At 38.1% G+C, this 19,142-nt stretch overlaps 1 protein-coding gene across 2 annotated transcripts in view; it reads left to right on the plus strand.

Annotated features, from left to right (window-relative positions):
* Window positions 1-18,163, plus strand: part of LOC132399781 (beta-1,4-galactosyltransferase 5-like) — a 79,130-nt gene extending 60,967 nt beyond the window's left edge. For both annotated transcript variants that reach the window (XM_059980516.1, XM_059980517.1), the window contains exons 5-9: window positions 4,471-4,587; window positions 6,356-6,543; window positions 6,917-7,039; window positions 9,659-9,760; window positions 15,923-18,163. In XM_059980516.1, the coding sequence (XP_059836499.1) occupies window positions 4,471-4,587; window positions 6,356-6,543; window positions 6,917-7,039; window positions 9,659-9,760; window positions 15,923-16,070 (678 nt within the window). In that variant the 3' untranslated portion in view covers window positions 16,071-18,163. The remainder of the gene's footprint in view (window positions 1-4,470; window positions 4,588-6,355; window positions 6,544-6,916; window positions 7,040-9,658; window positions 9,761-15,922) is intronic.
* Window positions 18,164-19,142: the final 979 nt, after the last annotated feature.

Genomic DNA, 19,142 nt, shown 5'->3' on the forward strand with positions numbered 1-19,142 from the left:
AATATTAGCAGAGAAGTAAGAAAGAATAAAAATAAGTTACCTCAAATAGTTGAACAGGATGAGGTTATCACTTCCCTGGCTATAGGTTGACTCCTTATAGAGTCTGAAGGCAGAGGATAAGAATAACATCATTTAGTGCTCTTTTGATGTGTAGTTGTCTTAAAGTGTCCCTCTGTTCAGCTAAGGTGGCATGCATTAGGAGAGAAATGTGATCCAGAATTGCCAGGATTTTCCATAGGGTGCTTTGTGCTACCACTTCTTCCAGTATGTTCAGTTTGACTCCTGTTACAGAGCCAGCCTTTCTAATCAGGTTATTGAGCCTGCTGGCATCACCCATTGCCCCAGCCCACCACCGCATAGAAGATTGTACTGGCAACAACAGACTGGTAGAACTTGTGAAGGAGAGGCCTGCATACTCTAAAGGACTTCAATGTCAGTTTGAGCTATTTTGGAAGTTAATAAAGTTGGCAAAACTAAGTTAAGCTTATCTGAGGCCCAAATGTGCAAAATGGGCTGTATGAGCTAGAATTTGATGCAGGTTTAATTAGAAATAAGTTCTTGTGCTGTGCATTATCATTTTTAAACTCAATTTTGGCAACTTCCCTCTGCTATAACATTTTCCGTAAATAAATTCTTGTGAGTATTGCACAGAGTTCATATTGGCTCTTCTAGCCCACTGAAACTCAGTCATGTTAGAAAAATATAATTTGAGCAATGAACCAGAGATTCCAATTCTTGTAGAGAAACACATTATGAAAATGGTGAGTCATATTTTCTTTTGGAGAAATTAGATTATCATGGATGGACGATCTGTTGCCAGCCCGTGTGGAGTATTTTTTCCTAATCTTTGCAAACAACATTCATAAACTAAAACAGATGAAATGTCATATTTTTTGCATGTAGTATTTACTGAACTTTACAGCCAGAAAAAAATCTCAATAATAATTTCATAAAACATTTTTCTTAAAATAGTGCAGACCTGTTTCTGCTATTCATGCTCATGGAGTTTCAGAGTAGTATTTATGATGAGTTTAACCACTGATTCATGTCAGTCAGCAGCAAAAGATTAAAAGGTTGGGCTTTAGCCAGAAGTTAATAGAAATGAACTTTTCTTTCCCCCTCAAGTTGCTATGCTTAAGTGATTGCAGTGTTTTGGAAAAGTATTTATCCCCCAATCCCGTGTACACATAAATGAATATTGCAACCAGGGACTTTGATCAATCTAACACAGAATTTTTATTTGTGAATCACATGCTCCTTTTTTCACAATAGAGCCAAAAAAAACTCAGAAAATTGTAAAGCGTGAAAAACTAAAAATTTTAAAAATGAAATGTCAGCAGTTCAAACCCCTTTGCTCAGTACTTAGTTGAACCACCTCCGTAGCTATCTCAGCCAGTAGTCTTTTTTGAGCAAGATTTGCCTGTTACTCTGTGCAAAATTAATTGCATAAACCGTGCCAGGTTAGTTGGGGAGTGTATTTTATAGAAGCTGGTAAAATTATGAAAGGGATAGAGAAGATTGAGGCAGGAAAGTTGTTGCTACTGATAGGTGAGACTAGAACTAGGGGACATAGCCTCAAGATTTAGGGGAGTAGATTTGGGATGGAGATGAGGAGGAACTGATTTTCCCAGAGAGTGGTGTATCTGTGGAATTTGCTGCCCAATGAAGCAGTGGAGGCTACCTCAGTAAGTATATTTAAGACAAAAGTTGGATAGATTTTTGCATAAAAGGGGAAATTAAGGATGATCAGAATCAGAATCAGACTTTTAATCGCCAAGTACCTGTGCACATACAAGGAATTTACTTCCGGCAGATGTTGTCTCTCTGCTCATAACAATAATAATGATAAATATAAATGAAAATATAGATTATACATCCAGGTAGTGCAATCCAAGTAATAGTTAGCCGACAGTTAACCGGCAGTTAACTGTTCAGCAAAGTGACCGCAGTAGGGAAAAAACTTCTCCAGTGCCTATTGGTCTTAGTCTGGAGGGATCTGAAGCGCCTACCAGATGGAAGCAGTTCAGACGTCCCGTGCGCAGGATGGAAGGAGTCCTTTATGATGTTCCCTGCCCTCTTCTTCAACCTGGAAGAGTACAGGTCCACAATAGAGGGCAGGGAGGCTCCAATGATGCGCTCGGCAGTCCTCACTGTGCGCTGTAGTCTGGTTCTATCCTGCTTGGTGGCGGCTCCAAACCACACAGTGATGGAGGTGCACAGGACAGACTCAATGCCTGCAGTGTAGAACTGCAGCAGCAATTCCTGAGGCAGACCATATTTCCTCAAGGGGAAAACCCAGGTAGGTGGAGATGAGTCCATGGCCAGATCAACCATGATCTTATTGAATGGCGGAGCAGGCTCGATAGGCCAAAAGGTTTACTCCTGCTCATATTTCCTATGTTCTTATGAGTGGCAGTGGATAGCAATCTTGAGGTCTTGCCAGAGATGTTCTTCTTTTGTCCATACTGCACCAACCATCGCCAGTTGGCTATAATCATGCAGGAGCAGTGTGTGGTTAAGTGCCTTGCTCAAGGACACACACGCTGCCTTGGCTGAAGCTTGAACTAATGACCTTCAGATCACCAGCCCAAAGCCTTAACCACTTGGCCATGTGCCAACACTTCGGTTGTTCATTCAGTTTAAGGTCAGGAATCTGACTGGGGAACTCAAGAACATAAATTTCTTCATTTGAAGCCATTCTGCAGTTGCTTTAGCATTGTGATTTTGGGTTGATGTCATGCTAAAAGATTAACTTCCTCCCAGTTTAAGCTTTGGCAGAGGCTAGCAGATTTTTATCCAGGTTCTCTCTAGATTTCCAGTCCCTGATACTGAAAGGCATCCCCATAGCATGCTATACCTCTACCATACAGTAGGGATGGTGTTACCTGGCTGATACCTGGTATTAGTTTTGTGCCGCAACACCAACCACTTAATATTGAGGCCAAGAAGTTCGACTTTAGTCTCATCTGACCATAAGACCTTCTTTCGCATCATTACAGTAGCTTCTAAGTGATGTTTTGCAGTGTCTTATAGGCAAGGATATGTGTTTTTTTAAGCCAGGGCATTTTCCTTGCCACTCTTCCATAAAAACTCTTTTAGTACAAAGCCTTAGAGATTTTGGAGCCATGAGCTTCATCTCCAGTTACAGGCATCAACTTATTCTGCTCACTCAGAATAGCTGTTGGTGTCACACTAATCTCTCTGACAAGTGCCATTCTTTTTCACCAACTAAGTTTAAAGCTGTGGCTGTCCTAGGCTATGGCTGTGATTTCATAGTTCTTCCTCTTTCTTTTTAACCATGGTATGTTCAGTGCCTTTTGAGATGGTCGTGTACCCTTCCCCAGATTTGTGCTTATTATCATTTCCCTGAATTGCTTTGAATGCTTTTTTGTCATTATTGCGGTGTGCACTTCTGAATATCTACCAGACTGTTGGGTCTTACAGAGAGAGGGTTTTTTTTCCCCCCATATGAATTAATTGAAAACAGGTGATCTTCTAATTTTCTATGTCAACAAATTGGATTAGTTGGTATTACACTTGAGGAAAGTTAACATAGTAATTGTAAAGGGGGTCAATACATTTTTCAGCCTCACAATTTTGGTTTATAATTTTTAGAAAATTGTTGACGTGTTTTGGCATTTTTCTTTTGACTTGACATGATGCACAATGTTTTGTAGCTTAGCTCAAAAATTCCTACTTCAGCGTATTTTAAACTTAGGAAATGACAGAAAAATGTGAAAATTATTGTGGGCGCTGAATACACTACCTTTTTTAAAAAACAAAAATAATAAAGTTGTTGGCTTTGTGTTTGAGGAGGAGACCCACGGATTTCAGTTCATCCTTGCATGAATGAGCATTATTTCCATTCAAGCAAGTGACGATGGATGTTGAATTTAACTAAAATCAAATTCCTTTCTTTCCTGTTCCATAAGCTAATATTTCTTCTTTCATGTGCCATTTGCTTTTTCTTGCACCATAGATTGATGTACGTCATAGATCTATTTTGCTTCCAACTCTTGAACTTTTGTATTGTTTCAGTTTATTTCTGAAGTTTAACCTCTGAATGTTTTTATTTGCAAATCAATCAGTTCTGCACTTCTCAAATGACAGCATTTTCAATAAATATCCAGCATGTGACCATTTTAAGCACACTTTAATGAAAATTTTGTCATTCTAATGTACAAAAAGACTCCAAATTCATGATTTACGCATATACAAACCAGTTCTTCATTGCTGTCGGCTAAGTCTTGGTGATTTCATAATTTCACACTATTTTGATGGATAGTAGAAATTCAATATTCATCATAGCAATTTCATTTGCAGAATTATTTGCATACTGAAAATAGCATTGGCAGCAATTTGTTTGCAGAGCATTTGGAAGTTAAATGAATTAACCATTCTATTAATACAGCCTAACCCATCTTAAAATAAAACATTTGTTGATGCTATAATTGAATTGTGATATTTCAGGTGGCAATTTTAATCCCTTTCCGCAATCGTCACGAGCATCTCCCTATCCTTCTAAGACATCTGATTCCATTGTTGCAGCATCAGCGTTTGGAGTTTGCCTTTTATGTCATTGAGCAGGTTAGTGTTTTCTTTCTCATAGCTTTAAATGGCCTAGAAATTTTCAAGACCCATCTTAAACTTATAGCCATAGTCCTGAAAGAATAATAAAAAAAAGTATTCATACATGAATTAAAAGTTGTATCATTTTTTAGTTTTTTAAAAAAAAACTTATTTGGAATTACAGTTTTACAGAATTTTCTTATAATATAACTTGATGGATTGCCATTTATAATTATACTGAAAATTTCTTAATTAAAAGTAAAAAAAAACAGAGCAGAGGCTAGAAGTAGGAAAAAAGGAAATATTGGAAAGACCAATCAGGAGAGGCAGTAGCAATGTACAGAGAGACAGAATCAATGTTTCAAGTCAATGACCTGACTGAAACTTCTGCTAGAAGGCCATTGATCTGAAAGGTTAAAATCTGTTCTCCCCTGTTTGGATGTTGCTTAGCCTAATTGTTGCCAAAATATTTAGTTTTTATTCCCATGATCCCATTAAGAAGTGAGTTCCAGTGACGATAAAACATTAACAATATATTTTAAATTTGGGATTGTATACAGTTAAAGAGAACTTGAAGGTAGTGGTGTACCCATGGTTCTTGTATTTCTGCTTTTGTTCAAATCTGTATACTGTATAGTGTTTAGGAGAAGCAGGCTATTTGTAGTTATCCATAGTACTTAGAAGATACAAGTAAGTGCTGCTGAGCTTGTCACTTGTGATTTGTAAGAGAGAGAAATACTTTGCCACCCATTAGTGCCGATCACAGAAAATTACACTTATACAGTTAGTTTGAAATTAAAACTTTTAGTATATGTGAGCGTCATCTAACTACAGCATCAGTTTCTATTGTGCATAGCCCACAGAAGTTGCCAATCTTGCAAGCACATATTCGTATTTTTCGACTGTGTATTAATTGAGTGCTTCTTGTCTGGGGAGGACCCGTAATGTGAGCTTATCCACAATGCAGACAAGCAGAGTATTTATGAAATAATGAGAAATTAGGAAATATTGATGTTCAAAGAGACTAAGATGTTCTTATACATAAATCATTGAATGTGCAGCAAATGATTAGGGACGACAAATGGTATGTTGGCCTTTACTATGAGAAGATTTGAGTGCACTGGTAAAGATGCCTTCATTTAAGATCTCACAAAAGCCCTTGCATATCTGGAGTGCCTAGTTTGGTTCTGGTCTCCAACTAAAAAGATAACATATTTGCTCACAGTTTAAGAAGACATGTTTCTGAGTAAGTGTGTGTGTGTGTGGGGGGGGGGGTGATGGGTTGCAGTTTTGCTGAATGAGAGGAATTGGGTGGAATTGATCTATATTCTCTGCAATTTAGCAAAATGAATGGCCATCACCTCTTCAAACTTAAATTTCTTACAAGACTTGAAAGGGTAAATGCAGTGGAGATGTGGCCCATGGCTGTGGTGTCTAATACCAGTGGTCACAGTCACAACATACACAACGTAATATAAAATGAGAAATGATTTCTTCACTCTCAAATATTGGTGAAACTTAGGAGTTCTTGATTCTTGACCTTGGATGGAGGTGTATGCTAAGTTATTCAGTTAATTCAAAAAGAGAGGTTGATTTCTGAGCAGTACGAGAATTAAGACTTGTAAGGATCCGATCTGTAGTGGAAGATTGGCATTGACCCTGATAAATAATGGACCAGGGTTGAAGAGCCAAACGGTTCCAGCTCCTGCAGCAGATCTTTGTGTTTTTGCATTAAGGATATTGTGTGTACTTAACAATAATTCAATTATGATTTTTCTTTTACTAGGCAGGGTATCACCCATTTAACCGTGCAATGCTCTTCAATGTTGGATTTTTGGAGGCTTTGAAAGATATGAACTGGGATTGCATAATCTTCCATGATGTGGATCACATACCCGAAAATGACCGCAACTACTATGGCTGTGGGGAGATGCCAAGACACTTTGCAGCCAAATTAGATAAATACATGTACCTGTAAGTCCTGTGATTAATCATAAATAGACTTGGTGAGAGGTCCCAGGGAGCTATAAGATTATCTTATTTCCCTTTATTTAAGTATAATTTTGTGAAAATTAAGTCCATTACATATTTGCTAACTTTATTTTGTGTCATGCTCTTTGATAATGTGTAATTTGCACATGCCAAACCTATAAGCAAATGATTTGTTATGAGATTATTTTGAGGTATCTAAAGTAGCGCAAACAAATTTGTGATTACTCATTAATTTTCTTATTTTTAACCCTCTCCCACAAGTCTTAAGGTCTTGTTTTTTTTTTGTTACAGTTAATTTGATTATGATTGCCCCTTCATTAGACCGGATACCATTCATTTTAATTTCTTTTTACAGACTTCCTTACAATGAATTTTTTGGAGGAGTGAGTGGATTAACAGTGGAACAATTTAAGAAAATCAATGGGTTCCCAAATGCATTTTGGGGCTGGGGAGGTGAAGATGATGATCTCTGGAACAGGTTGGTTGAATTACTTGGAGAAAATGAGAATTTGTTTATATGTTATTAATAAGATTAACTCTCCATTTCAATAAATACCATATTGAAAGTAATCCTGATTCAAAGTTTAACGTAGTAGGAAAGAGGGTGGAATTTCCAACTTCCATCAGTGTTATCAGTATTCTCTGATGAAACAATGGGCATAAAAGGGAGAATAAACTCTAGTAACTAGCATCATGTCTTAAACAGAGCAGGATGATTCTGGTTGTCAGGTGTCACTTAACAAGGACCACATTGTCGGTTTTCCTCAGGATCATTCCAAACATCCATTCACCTTCATTCTCATTCACATTCACCTTCAGTTGCTTGAAATGGTGATATTGTTTGTTGAATGCATGGTTTAATTCAATTCGTAACCTTGCAGCAGCTGATACTTGTATGCACAACAAGCTAGAAATTATTCAGGCACAGGCTGGTAAGTGTTAAGTAACAGAGGCATCACCAAAGTGCCAGACAGTTACCATCTCCATTAAAGTAAAGTTGATCATCTGCTTTTGACATTCAAAGGTATTATCACTGAGCCCTCACTGCCAACATACAGAGATCACCATTGACCATAACACCTGGATCAACTGTGCAAATACTGTGGTCTGTTAAGTCAGAGGCTGTTTATCAAGAGGTATATGACTTGTTTTATGACATAAATCAAAAATCACTACTTGCTTGTTTGGGGGTGGGGCGGGGATGGGGAGGTAGGGAGTATATTTCAACAACTCTGGAGAAGCTTGATGCCATCCAGGACAAAGTAGTCCATTTGACTTGACACCCTGGCGACCAAAAAAAAACAGCGGCTGCAGTGTGCATACCTTCTTCAAAATACTCAGCAGTTATTCATGCAGTCAATACCTTCAGCATCTTCTGAACCCATGACCTCTGCCACCAAAAAAGACAAAGATAGCAAGTGTATGGATGCATCACTACCTGCAGTTAGTCCTCAAGTGCATATCATCTTGATTTTGAAATGTGTTGCTGGTTCTTTATCGGCAATAGCTTTGAATCCTGGAGTTCTGTAATTGAGAGTCTAGAAGTATTTCATCAAAAATATTGGAGCTGTTCAAAGTGATGGTTGCCCATTACCTTCTTAAGGACAATTGGGGATAGACAAAAATATCCGTCTAATAAATGGAAATAGCCTTTTCAGAGTCATTCTCTCATTTGTATTTGAGAAACTGGAGAGTAACTTCTGCCCGATTCATTCTTGCAGCAGCAACCATCAGTTTCTTGCCAGTTAATAGCAGATTGTTTGGTATTTTACCAGTTTGGATATATAGTTTGTTCTGGACTGGACATGCCAGTGTAATTTTTACTCTGGGTATTTATCTGTATTGTAACAATTTGATAAAATACAACTTATTCTGGAATGCAAACTTCAGCACTGTAGTTGAGTGATGTCAGGGTCCTCGGCACTTGAAGTACCAAGTGTTCTTTGTCCTTTTGGTATTACATGTGCTGAATTGAATTGCATGAATTGCATCTGTATTGGTATGTACAGATCAACTGAAAAAGATCCATTCACTTGAGTACTCCTTGCTGCAATCAATTACATGTGCCTTAGCCTTGTCTTCTGTAATCATTCCACGGTGCGACCATCTTTGAAAATGAGTCCACTCCTTCCTCCTGGTTTAATAATTCAGCATCATTTGGATTGATAGAACCAAAACACATGATTTAGCTTTCCAGCAATGCTTGGGGGCCTAACAACCCTGTTGATCTCCATTGCTGGTAAAAGCACAGTAGTTAAAATTTTTAACAGGCAGTGGAGGATTAGAGCATATTTTATGGCATTTCAGACATTAGTGCAGCTGGTATAATCATGTAGCAAAACAAGTATCCCTGCCCTACTGAACATGTCAGACCTAGTTTGTATAATTGAGCTAGCAGGGTTGGTGGTACAGATAATAAGCAGTCTCCCGAGGAGCAGTAAATATTATCTGTAGTAAGTAAATGGCATGTGAAGTCATTATTTGAAATCAGTTTAAATATCATAAAAAGAGTTATCTAGTTCTTTTTGAAAATTTATAGACATGAGTGATCAAGTACAGAGGAAAAAACTCTTTGTAAATTGGCATTGCATGAGAAGAAGTATTGATCTTCTTATTAGAACCTTTGCTTTAACTTTGGGTCTTTACTTAGGAGTTTCAAACGTGTTCTTCGGCAGGATTTGCATTTCTTTTTAATTATCTGAGAGACAGGCTTGCAAGCATATAATTTTTATAGTAATTTTCAACTGGGGTGGAGATTCTCTTCTCAAAAGAAGCACAAGATATTAATAACAGTATCAAGTCTGAGAAGAGATACTTGTCTGGCTAGTACCATTTATACATCCAGATTCATTAGTTTGCCCCTTTAACAAATTAGAAACTTAAGGGAAGTAATAATGTACATTGAAGAATGAACCACACAACTATGAAAGATGAGCAACATCTGATATTCTAATAAATTTAGCTGATGGCAAATTTGAACTTCTCAGTGGTTTTGGTCGCAATTTTTCCATAATCTTTAAATTTCTGTTTAATTGAGCACAATTTATAATGAGACAAAATTTGAGTAATATTTGGCTTTCCTACCATTCTTTTTTAGAGTTCAGTTTGCAGGCCTTACAGTAACAAGACCAGAGGGTGATATGGGAAAATACAAGTCTGTTCCTCATCATCATCGAGGCGAAGTGCAATTCTTGGGAAGGTGAGTACAAATTTTGCAACAGTGTGTTTCTTCATAGTTCTGAGAATTATATTATGTTCTTTATTAGTTTGTATACTGCCTTACAATTGAGTAAAATGATAGCTGATGTTGTGATGACTGGCTAACCAGTAAAGTAAGGAAGAAATTGTATTAATATACTGTGCCTTGAAGAAGTATTCAGCCCCCACAATAGTTTTCATATTTTACTGTCTCATTTTCTAAATTTAAAATATATTGAAACAGGATTTTTTGAGCTAATCTACGAAACATTGCACATCTTATCAAATAAAAAGAAAATTCCAACACTTGTGAACAGTTTACTAATTTAAAACCCAAAATTGTGAGACTGACAAAGTATTCATCCTCTTTGTAATTACTACGATAAAGTTCCTTGGGTTCAATATATTACTATACCAACTGATCCAATTTGTTGATGTAGAAATTTAGAGGATCGCCTGTTTTAGACCATAAACCCATAAGATATAGGAGTAGGATAAGGCCATTTGGCCCTTCAAACCTACTCCGCTAATTCATCATGGGTGATCCATTTTCCCTCTCAGCCCCAGTATGTTGCCTTCTTTCTGTGTCCTTTCATAGGCTGACAGATCAAGAATCTAAGAGCTTCTGCCTTAAGTATACCCAGTGGCTTGACTTCCACAGCTGTCTGTGGCAACAAATTCCACAGATTAACCACTCTCTGTCTAAAGAAATTCTTCCTCATCCCTGTTCTAAATGGTCAACCCTCTTTTCTGAGGCTGTGTCCTCCACATCCATCTACCATATCCATTTTATTGAGGCCTTTCAACATTTGATACATTTCAATGAGGTCACTCCTCATTCTTCTCAATTCCAGTGAGTAGATGCCCAGTGCCATTAAAACTTACTCATATGACAACCCTTTCAATCCCAGAATCATTTTCATGAACCTCCTTTGAACCCTCTCCAATGTCAGCACATCCTTTCTAAGGTAAAGGGGCACAAAACTGCTCTCAATACTCCAAGTGAGTCAACATTGCATATTTGCTTTTCTATTCTAGTCCTCTCGAAATTAATGCTAATATCACATTTGCCTTACTCAACCTGCAAATTAACTTTCAGAGAATATTGCAGGTGAACTGCCAAGTCCATTTGTACCTCTGATATTTGAATTTTCTCTCTATTTAAAAAATAGTCTATGTTTCTATTTCTTCTACCATACCAGTGAATGACCATACATTTCACAACACTGTATTCCATCTGCCACTCTATCTGTCCTTCTGTAGCCTCTCTGCTCCCTCAAAGCTACCTGTCCTCCACCTATCTTCTTATCATCGACAAACATGGCCACAAAACCATCAATTGCATCATCCAAATCATTGACATATAACCTAAAAAGAAGTGGTCCCAACACTAACCCCTGTGGAACACCACTAGTCACTAGCAGCCAACCAGAATAGGCTCCTTGTATTCCAACTCTTCAATCTGTGCTAGTATCTTTCCTGTAATACCATGAATTCTTAACTTGTTAAGCAGCTTCTTGTATGGCACCTTGTCAAAGGCCTTTTGAAAAACCCAAGTACACGACAACCATCAATTCTTTTTTGTCTATCTTGGTGATTATTTCTTCAAAGAATTCCAACAGATTTTCCGTTAAGGAAACCATGCTGAATGCCTTATCATGTGCCTCCAAGTACCCTGAAACTACATCTTAAACAATTGACTCCAACATCTGCCCAGCCACTGACGTCTGACTTATTGGCCTATTATTTTCTTTGTTCTGCCTCTTTCCCTTCTTGAAGTGACAATTTGTGATTTTTTCCAGTCCTCCAGAACCATGCCAGAATCAATCTATTTGTGAAATATCATTGCTAATGCCTCTACAATCTCTTCAGCCATCTCTTTTAGAACCCTGGGTTGTATACCATCTGGTCCAGGTGGTTTATCTACCTTCGAATCATTCAGTTTCCCAAGAATCTTCTCGCTAGTACTAGCAACTTCGCACACTTCTGCTCCCTGACGCTCTCAAACTCCTGGCATATTGTTAATGTCTTCCACAGTGAAGTCCATTGCAAAATACTTCACTCAGTTCATTCTCTTGCCCCCCCCCCTCCCCCCCACCCAGCGGTCCGATATCTACTCTTGCCTCTCTTTTATACTATTGTTATTATTATTGTTATATTATTATATTACTATACACTCTTATACTATATTATTTTATACTATCTTTAATAATATTGGCATGCTTACTTCCCTTCTTTATGACTTTTTTAGTGCCTTCTGATGGTTCCTAAAAGCTTTCCAATCCACTAAATTCTCACTCATTTTTGCTCTATTATATGCCATATGGCTTTTATGTTGGCTTTGACTTCTCTTGTCAGCTATGGTTCTGTCATCCTGTGTTAAGAATACTACTTCTTTGGAATGCACCTTCCAAATTGCTCCCAGAAATTCCAGCCAGTGCTGCACTGCAGTCATCCCTGCTAGTGTTTCCAATCAATTTTGTCTAGCTCCTCATGCTTCTGTAATTCCCTTTACTCCACTGTAATGCTGACTTTAACTTCAGCTTCTCAGTTTGCAGGGTGTATTCTATCCTATTATGATCGTTAGTCCCTAAGAGTTCCGTTACCTTAAAGTCTCTAATTGATTCTGGTTCATTGCACAACCCTCAATATCTGATCCCCTAATGGGCTCAACCACAAGCTGCTCTAAAAACCCATCTCATAGGCATTCTAAAAATTGACCTTCTTGGAATTCAACAACAACCTGGTTTTCCTAATCTACATACATATTGAAATTTGACATGACTATTATGACATGCATTTTCTATCTCCTTTTGTAATTTGTAGACCACATCATAACTGTTGCCTGGGGATCTGTATGTAACTCCCATCAGTCTTTTTACTCTTTCAGTTCCTTTGGTCCACAATGATTCAACACCATGTGTTCCTTTATTACCTCTTTCTAATGATTTGATTTCATTCTTTATCGGCAGGGCCATGCCAACTCTTTTGCCTTCCTGCCTGTCCTTTTGATACAATACACATCCTTGGACAGTAAGCACCCAACTATATAATCTTCTTTTAGCCATAATTTAGTGATGTCTACAACATCATGCATACCAGTGTGTAACTGTTTTACAAATTCAACTACCTTATTGCATACACTGCGTGCATTCAAATATAACGCCTTCAATACTGTATTCACCTTTTTCAATTTTATCTGCCTTTTACATTGCAACTCATCCTGTTGCCTGCAATTTTGCCCTATTGTTATCCTCTCCTTGCCAGCAGTCTTGCTACACACTCCTTGTTTGTAAACGAACACCCCACCCTCAGCACTTATCACTCCAGTTCCCATCCCCTGCCAAATTAGTTTAAACCCTCCTGAAACTCCCAACAACTCCAGCAAACCCGCTCACAAGGTTATTGGTTTCCTGTGGGTTCAGGCATAACCCTTCACTTTCGTATAGGTCTTATCTTCCCTAGAAGAGATGCCAGTGATCCATAAATGTGAAACACTAAGTGTACAATTAATTCATAAAAGTAAATACCCCTTCTTCTCTGTAAGATTAAACAGTTTGGTAGATTTTCAACAGCCCAAACCAAAATGAGGCGAAAGAACTTCCAAGACAAGTCAGGGAAATGTTAATAGAGAAGCCCAAATCTGGGGAAGGGTACAGGACCATCGCAAAGGCCCTCAGCATACCTCAAGCTCAGTGCAATCCATATTAGAAAAAATGGAAAAATATGAAACCTTAGCCATACTGCCTAGATCAGACAGCCCCTGTAAACATAGTTGCCAGAGAAGAATGGCACTTATAAGAGAGGCTACTGATACGCAACGGTCACTCAGTGTGAGCTGCAGAAGTCAGTGGCTGCAACTGCAGGTGAAATTCATGGCTGTAAGGTTTTACATGAAAAGGGTATTTATGGAAGACTGGCAAGGACTTTTAAGGGTGGGTGGTGTTCAGTCAGGAATCCTGACCTGGAGTTATGCTCAAACTGGTTCTTTTGTGATGGTGGGGCCCATTCCTGGGGGCTCACGACCTGCCGGTTTTTGAAATCCCAAGGATGTGGGCTAGAAGACGAGCACGAGTTTGGGGTTCAGAGGCTTCACGGCCTTGTGTTCAAACTGACTCTATGCCAGTACCGCCGACTGAAACATCACAGGAGTAACAGCATGGGGGCTCTGTACTTGGGAAATCAATCTCTCTCTGTTTGTTGCGCGCTCTCTCTGTCTGTGTCTGTGTCTCTGACTCTGTCTCTGTGTGTGTCTCTCTCCCTCTCTCTCTCTCATTCTCTTTGTGTGTTCCCCTCTGTCTCTTTCTCTCTGTCTGTCTGTCTCCTCTCCCAGACTCACTCCCCCCAGCAGTCTGTCTGCGTATCACATGCTATTCCCCCACCCGGTGTATTTCTCCCCCCCTCCCCCCCCACCCTCTCTCTCACACCCCTCCCCCCATCTGTTCATTATTGATTTTTGAAGTGGAGAACTCAAGAAAAAGTGATGTGGCAGACTTTATCAATGCAGATTGGCGAGTTGTTTTGGTATGCCTTCCCTCTCACTGTGAAAAGGGTATAGTTGAATTATCAGGTGAACAATTTTTGTTCCTTTTTTTGCGGTAGCCTTTGGTTGGTGCAAGCTGCTGAGGTTTTTTTTGCTGAAGTAAGAGGAGGAGGGTTTTTATGCTGCTTGTGCATGGGAGGAGATGTAGGGGGTCTTTGTAGCTCTAATGGTTTTAACTGTACTCTTCTGTTTTCATGGATCTCTGTGAAAAACAAGAAGTTCAGGATGTATATTGTATACATTTCTCTGATATTTAAGTCAAGTCATGTCACTTTTTATTGTCATTTCGACCTTAACTGCTGATACAGTACACAGTAAAAACGAGACAATGTTTTTTCAGGATCATGGTGCTACATGAAACATACAAAAGCTACACTGGAACTACGTAAAACAACACAAAACTACACTAGACTACAGACCTACACAGGACTGCATAAATTGCATAAAACAGTGCAGGCATTACAATAAAGAAAATAGGCACAGTAGAGGGCAGTAGGTTGGTGTCAGTCAAGGCTCTGGGTATTGAGGAGTCTGATGGCTTGGAAGAAGAAACTGTTACATAGTCTGGTCGTGACAGCCCGAATGCTTCAGTGCCTTTTGCCAGATGGCAGGAGGGAGAAGAGTTTGTATGAGGGGTGCGTAGGGTCCTTCATAATGCTGTTTGCTTTGCGGATGCAGCGTGTAGTGCAAATGTCTGTAATGGCAGGAAGAGAGACCCCGATGATCTTCTCAGCTGAACTGTCTATCCACTGCAGGGTCTTGCGATCTCAGATGGTGCAATTTCTGAACCAGGTAGTGGTGCAGCTGCTCAGGATGCTCTCAGTACAACCTCTGTAGAATGTCGTGAGGATAGGGGTTGGGAGATGGACTTTTCTCAGCCCTCGCAGAAAGTAGAGATGCTGCTAGGCTTTCTTTGCTATGGAGCTGGTGTTGAGGAACCAGGTGAGATTCTCCACCAGGTGAACACCAAGAAATTTGGTGCTCTTAATGATCTCTACGGAGGAGAGTTCAGTGGAGTGTTCAGTGGAGAGTGGTCACTCTGTGCCCTCCTGAAGTCAACAACCATCTCTTTTGTTCACATTCAGAGACAGGTTGTTGGTTCTGCACCAGTCCGTTAGCCACTGCACCTCCTGGAACTATTAACTGGAGCCATTGAAGAATCCCTTGCTTAAAAAAACATATCCTTGCTATAAAGACTTTGCAAAGTGTCACGTAGAAGATAATGAAAATGTGGAAGAAGGTCTTGTGGTTGGATGAGACTAAAATGACTGGAAACAATAAGTAAATCAAAGGCAAAGTTGCAGAAATGTGAAGATAGAGCCAAATATAGTTTCTTTAGTTGTATGTTGATTGTAAATATAGCATTACTTGAATGCATGCTGTCACCTATTCAAACAAAACTATACTAATGTAAAAATTGGATTCTTGCCCCATTTATTCAACCTATTTCTAATCCATTTTAACTAAAATTTGTAAACTTGAACCATATTTGGAATTATGTCCATTAACAGCAATTGGAACATATATGAAATGAGAATGTTCGCTAGTTTTTAAACAGATATAAGCATTGGCAGTAAAAACATTTGTCTGATGTATCTTAATCCTTTTCTTTCATTGCAGATACGCCCTATTGAGACGTTCGAAAGAAAGGCAACAGCTTGATGGTCTGAAAAATTTGAAGTACTTTCCAAACATCACAGTTGAATTCTTGTATAAAAACATAACTGTAAACTTGACACCGGAGCTGGCTCCAGTGAGCGATTATTAAGTGATAACAGTCATAACAGATTAGTGAGGGTTAGGGTCCTTTTTCAAGAAAAAAATAATGGTTATAAAATTTTTGCTGGCTAAAAAAATCTGCAGTAACGCAAAACAGGACTGTATAATCTGAAGAAGACATCAACAAACTTGGTTATGCAGAGATTTCTGTTCAATACCAGTGTAGAAAGAGTTGATGGATATGGAACATCAGGTTTGTAATTCACTATATCATGAACTCCATCAGTGTAACCTCTTATTCCCATTTTTTCAATTGGATAGTAGAGCACCAACGTCCAAGTTAGAAACATAAACTGATGAATCCAAATAAGTTTCATGGTAATGAGTAAAACTGAATTTTAAGGCTGCAGAACTAGATGGAGATAATTGCATTGCAGTGAGCAGTTGTTTTCCAATCATGATAAAATTAGCTGAAAATCATACCTTTACCAATTTTTTTATTCACTAGCATTTGTTGATTTACTTCTAGTGAATGATATTTTTTGTAAATAAGCTGTGAATTGCCAGATATTTTTTTATTTATATTCGACTAAACCACAAAGTTTACATGTTGAGATCAATGCGTGTCAGATGCTATTGTAAATCAGGCACAGAATACTCTGGACATCACCTCTGTAGTTTTAAATGTGAGGGAGTTTGGTTAGTATGTGCTCATGTACATTTGATTTAGTGACGTTTCAATTGTCTTTACTGCTACACATTCATGCTGCTGAAGTCCATGGATTGTTCTGTGAAAGTTTGTTATTTCAACTCTTGGCTCTAATGTTCAAATCTGGTTGCTTCAATTTATTTAGTGTAACTTTTTTAAAAATTTGAGTCAGCTATATTTTGTTTCAAAAGAACAGTGTGTGCCAATGATACCAAGGCATTTTGTTATCAATTGGTAAAATGCAAGACTGGAAGTGTGAAATACTGTGGCAACATCAACTCTATAGTACTGAGCTTCTCCTCTTCCAAAATGCGTTGTTTTGAGGGTCCAATTATGTCCTTTGATCCAAGGCAGCTGATCTTTTGTGTATCTGCCTGAATAAAACATGTATTTCCTTTGTCATTTCTACCAACCTACCCTTTCCTACCCACTACCTTAACTGCCACATTTGTGAAGGTCAGCTTTATCAAGTTGGTGCTAATGCCCATTTAAGTTAATAGCTTTATGTAATATTTCTAGTATTAGACATTGTAGTACACTACATTAGGATATGGTAGGATATGGAGTTATACTTAAGATTCTTAAGAGTTTGTGCCAAGGATAAATGAGGTATTTCTCCTTGTTGGTAGAAAATGATGAGCCTGTGGCATTTCGATTTTTCTGCAGGGGTCTGTTATGAACACCAAGAGAAAGGATGAGCAACATAGAATGTCTTTTTTAAAGATATAATATGGACATGTATGTATCTGTATATTTTTGTATTCGTCTTTGGTTTGCATTTTTTAATTATTCATGAACTCATCCACCAATGATTGGTAGTGACATCATGCAGACCCCATCCTCTGCAGTAAGGAACAATCCATGGGAATCAAGTTCCGGGTCATGATCAGTCAGTATGAGAGGACATCTAAGGATGGAATTTATCCAGTCCATTGTTTTGTTTTAACCTAAAGGTTGGTTTGAGTACATAACAAAATTCTTTTGGACTCAGCTAATTTTTTTGTTAAAATTTTCAAGACGGAATTTCATTCAATTAGACTTCTGTCCTTGAAAGGCTGTTAGCCTTATTCACTTGCATTTAAAGCTGGTGTTTCACAAGAGTATTATATATATGCACATATATATACATATATATATATATATATTTAAAGTTAGAGTATGATGCAGGTAGAGCGTGTGGCAATAAAGAAAATACTGATTGCTATTGGTAGTGGTTCAAAATGATAATGTATTGCTGTTTCTGAAACCAGTATATTGCTTTGAAACAGAAAATAAGCTTAGTTGTGTTTCATTTTGATTATAGCTACATGTAACTATATTTTGAACTTGCCCCTCTTTCTATACCTCTACACATTCTTGCATCCTTATTCCTATCACTCTTTCTTCTCCCCTTTGCCCCTTATTCCCTATTGTCACTCTACCCCCCCCCCCCCCCCCCCCATCCCCTAGCACCATCCTCCAGACCATCCAAACGGCTTTGAAGCACTTAAATATATCAAGTTCATGGTTTGGTGTTTTTTATACTATTTAAGTTTTGTGTATTTCTATAAAGGAGAACAAATTCATTTGCATGTCCCCATCTGGTATAAAAAGCATCTTAAAAAAATACAGAACTGGTTGTCCATTGGGAATCTGCCGCAAGACGGAACACACCCTAATCTATTATTGCTTGTGGTAAAATGCAGATATAATTTTTAATGTGACTATCAAGTAATTTGAACCATGTTTTGGAGAATGAATATACATTTCCAAATTTCATCTAAGGTTCCCTTTCCACAACAAACATGGTTGATGTTGTGGCAATCTTAGTTTCCCATTCTGGTCATTTCTATTGGTGCACCAGCACCGTAGTATGCAAATATTTTCCATAAATAGTCCCGGGCAGAAAAGTTAATAGAAGAAAGCCAGGAATCTCAAATTTTGACAGAACACTGCAGGCGGTTGTGCAAAACACTTAATACAATCTTTTCTCCAATGTTGGCATGAATTGTTTATAAAATATTGTTTATTTTATTTGTTGTATCATCTAGTTTTTGCATGTTTCTAACTAGAGCTGGACAAATCAGCAAAGTTCTCAACCTGTGCACTGAAAAACATCAAAGTATTACTTCTCACCTCAAAGCCTTCTGTCTTTCACACGTTTGATCATTTGTTTATACATTTTTGTATTAATTTATGGATGATTTTCAATAAAAAGTGACACATCTAATGAGCTTGTGTAGCATATCAGTAATTTATTAGACTGAATTGTTCATTGCACTATTCAAAATAAGTGAACAAAGATGTTATGAAATTAAATCATACTGTGACTAATTGTGTCAATGTAATGTCATAGAAGGTGAACTAGATGAGCTACCATGAACATTTGGTTACATAGTTTCCCCAGTATCATTACAGGATTGAAAGATTCAT

This window comes from Hypanus sabinus, chromosome 9, assembly GCF_030144855.1.
Source record: "Hypanus sabinus isolate sHypSab1 chromosome 9, sHypSab1.hap1, whole genome shotgun sequence".
Classification (NCBI taxonomy): domain Eukaryota; kingdom Metazoa; phylum Chordata; class Chondrichthyes; order Myliobatiformes; family Dasyatidae; genus Hypanus; species Hypanus sabinus.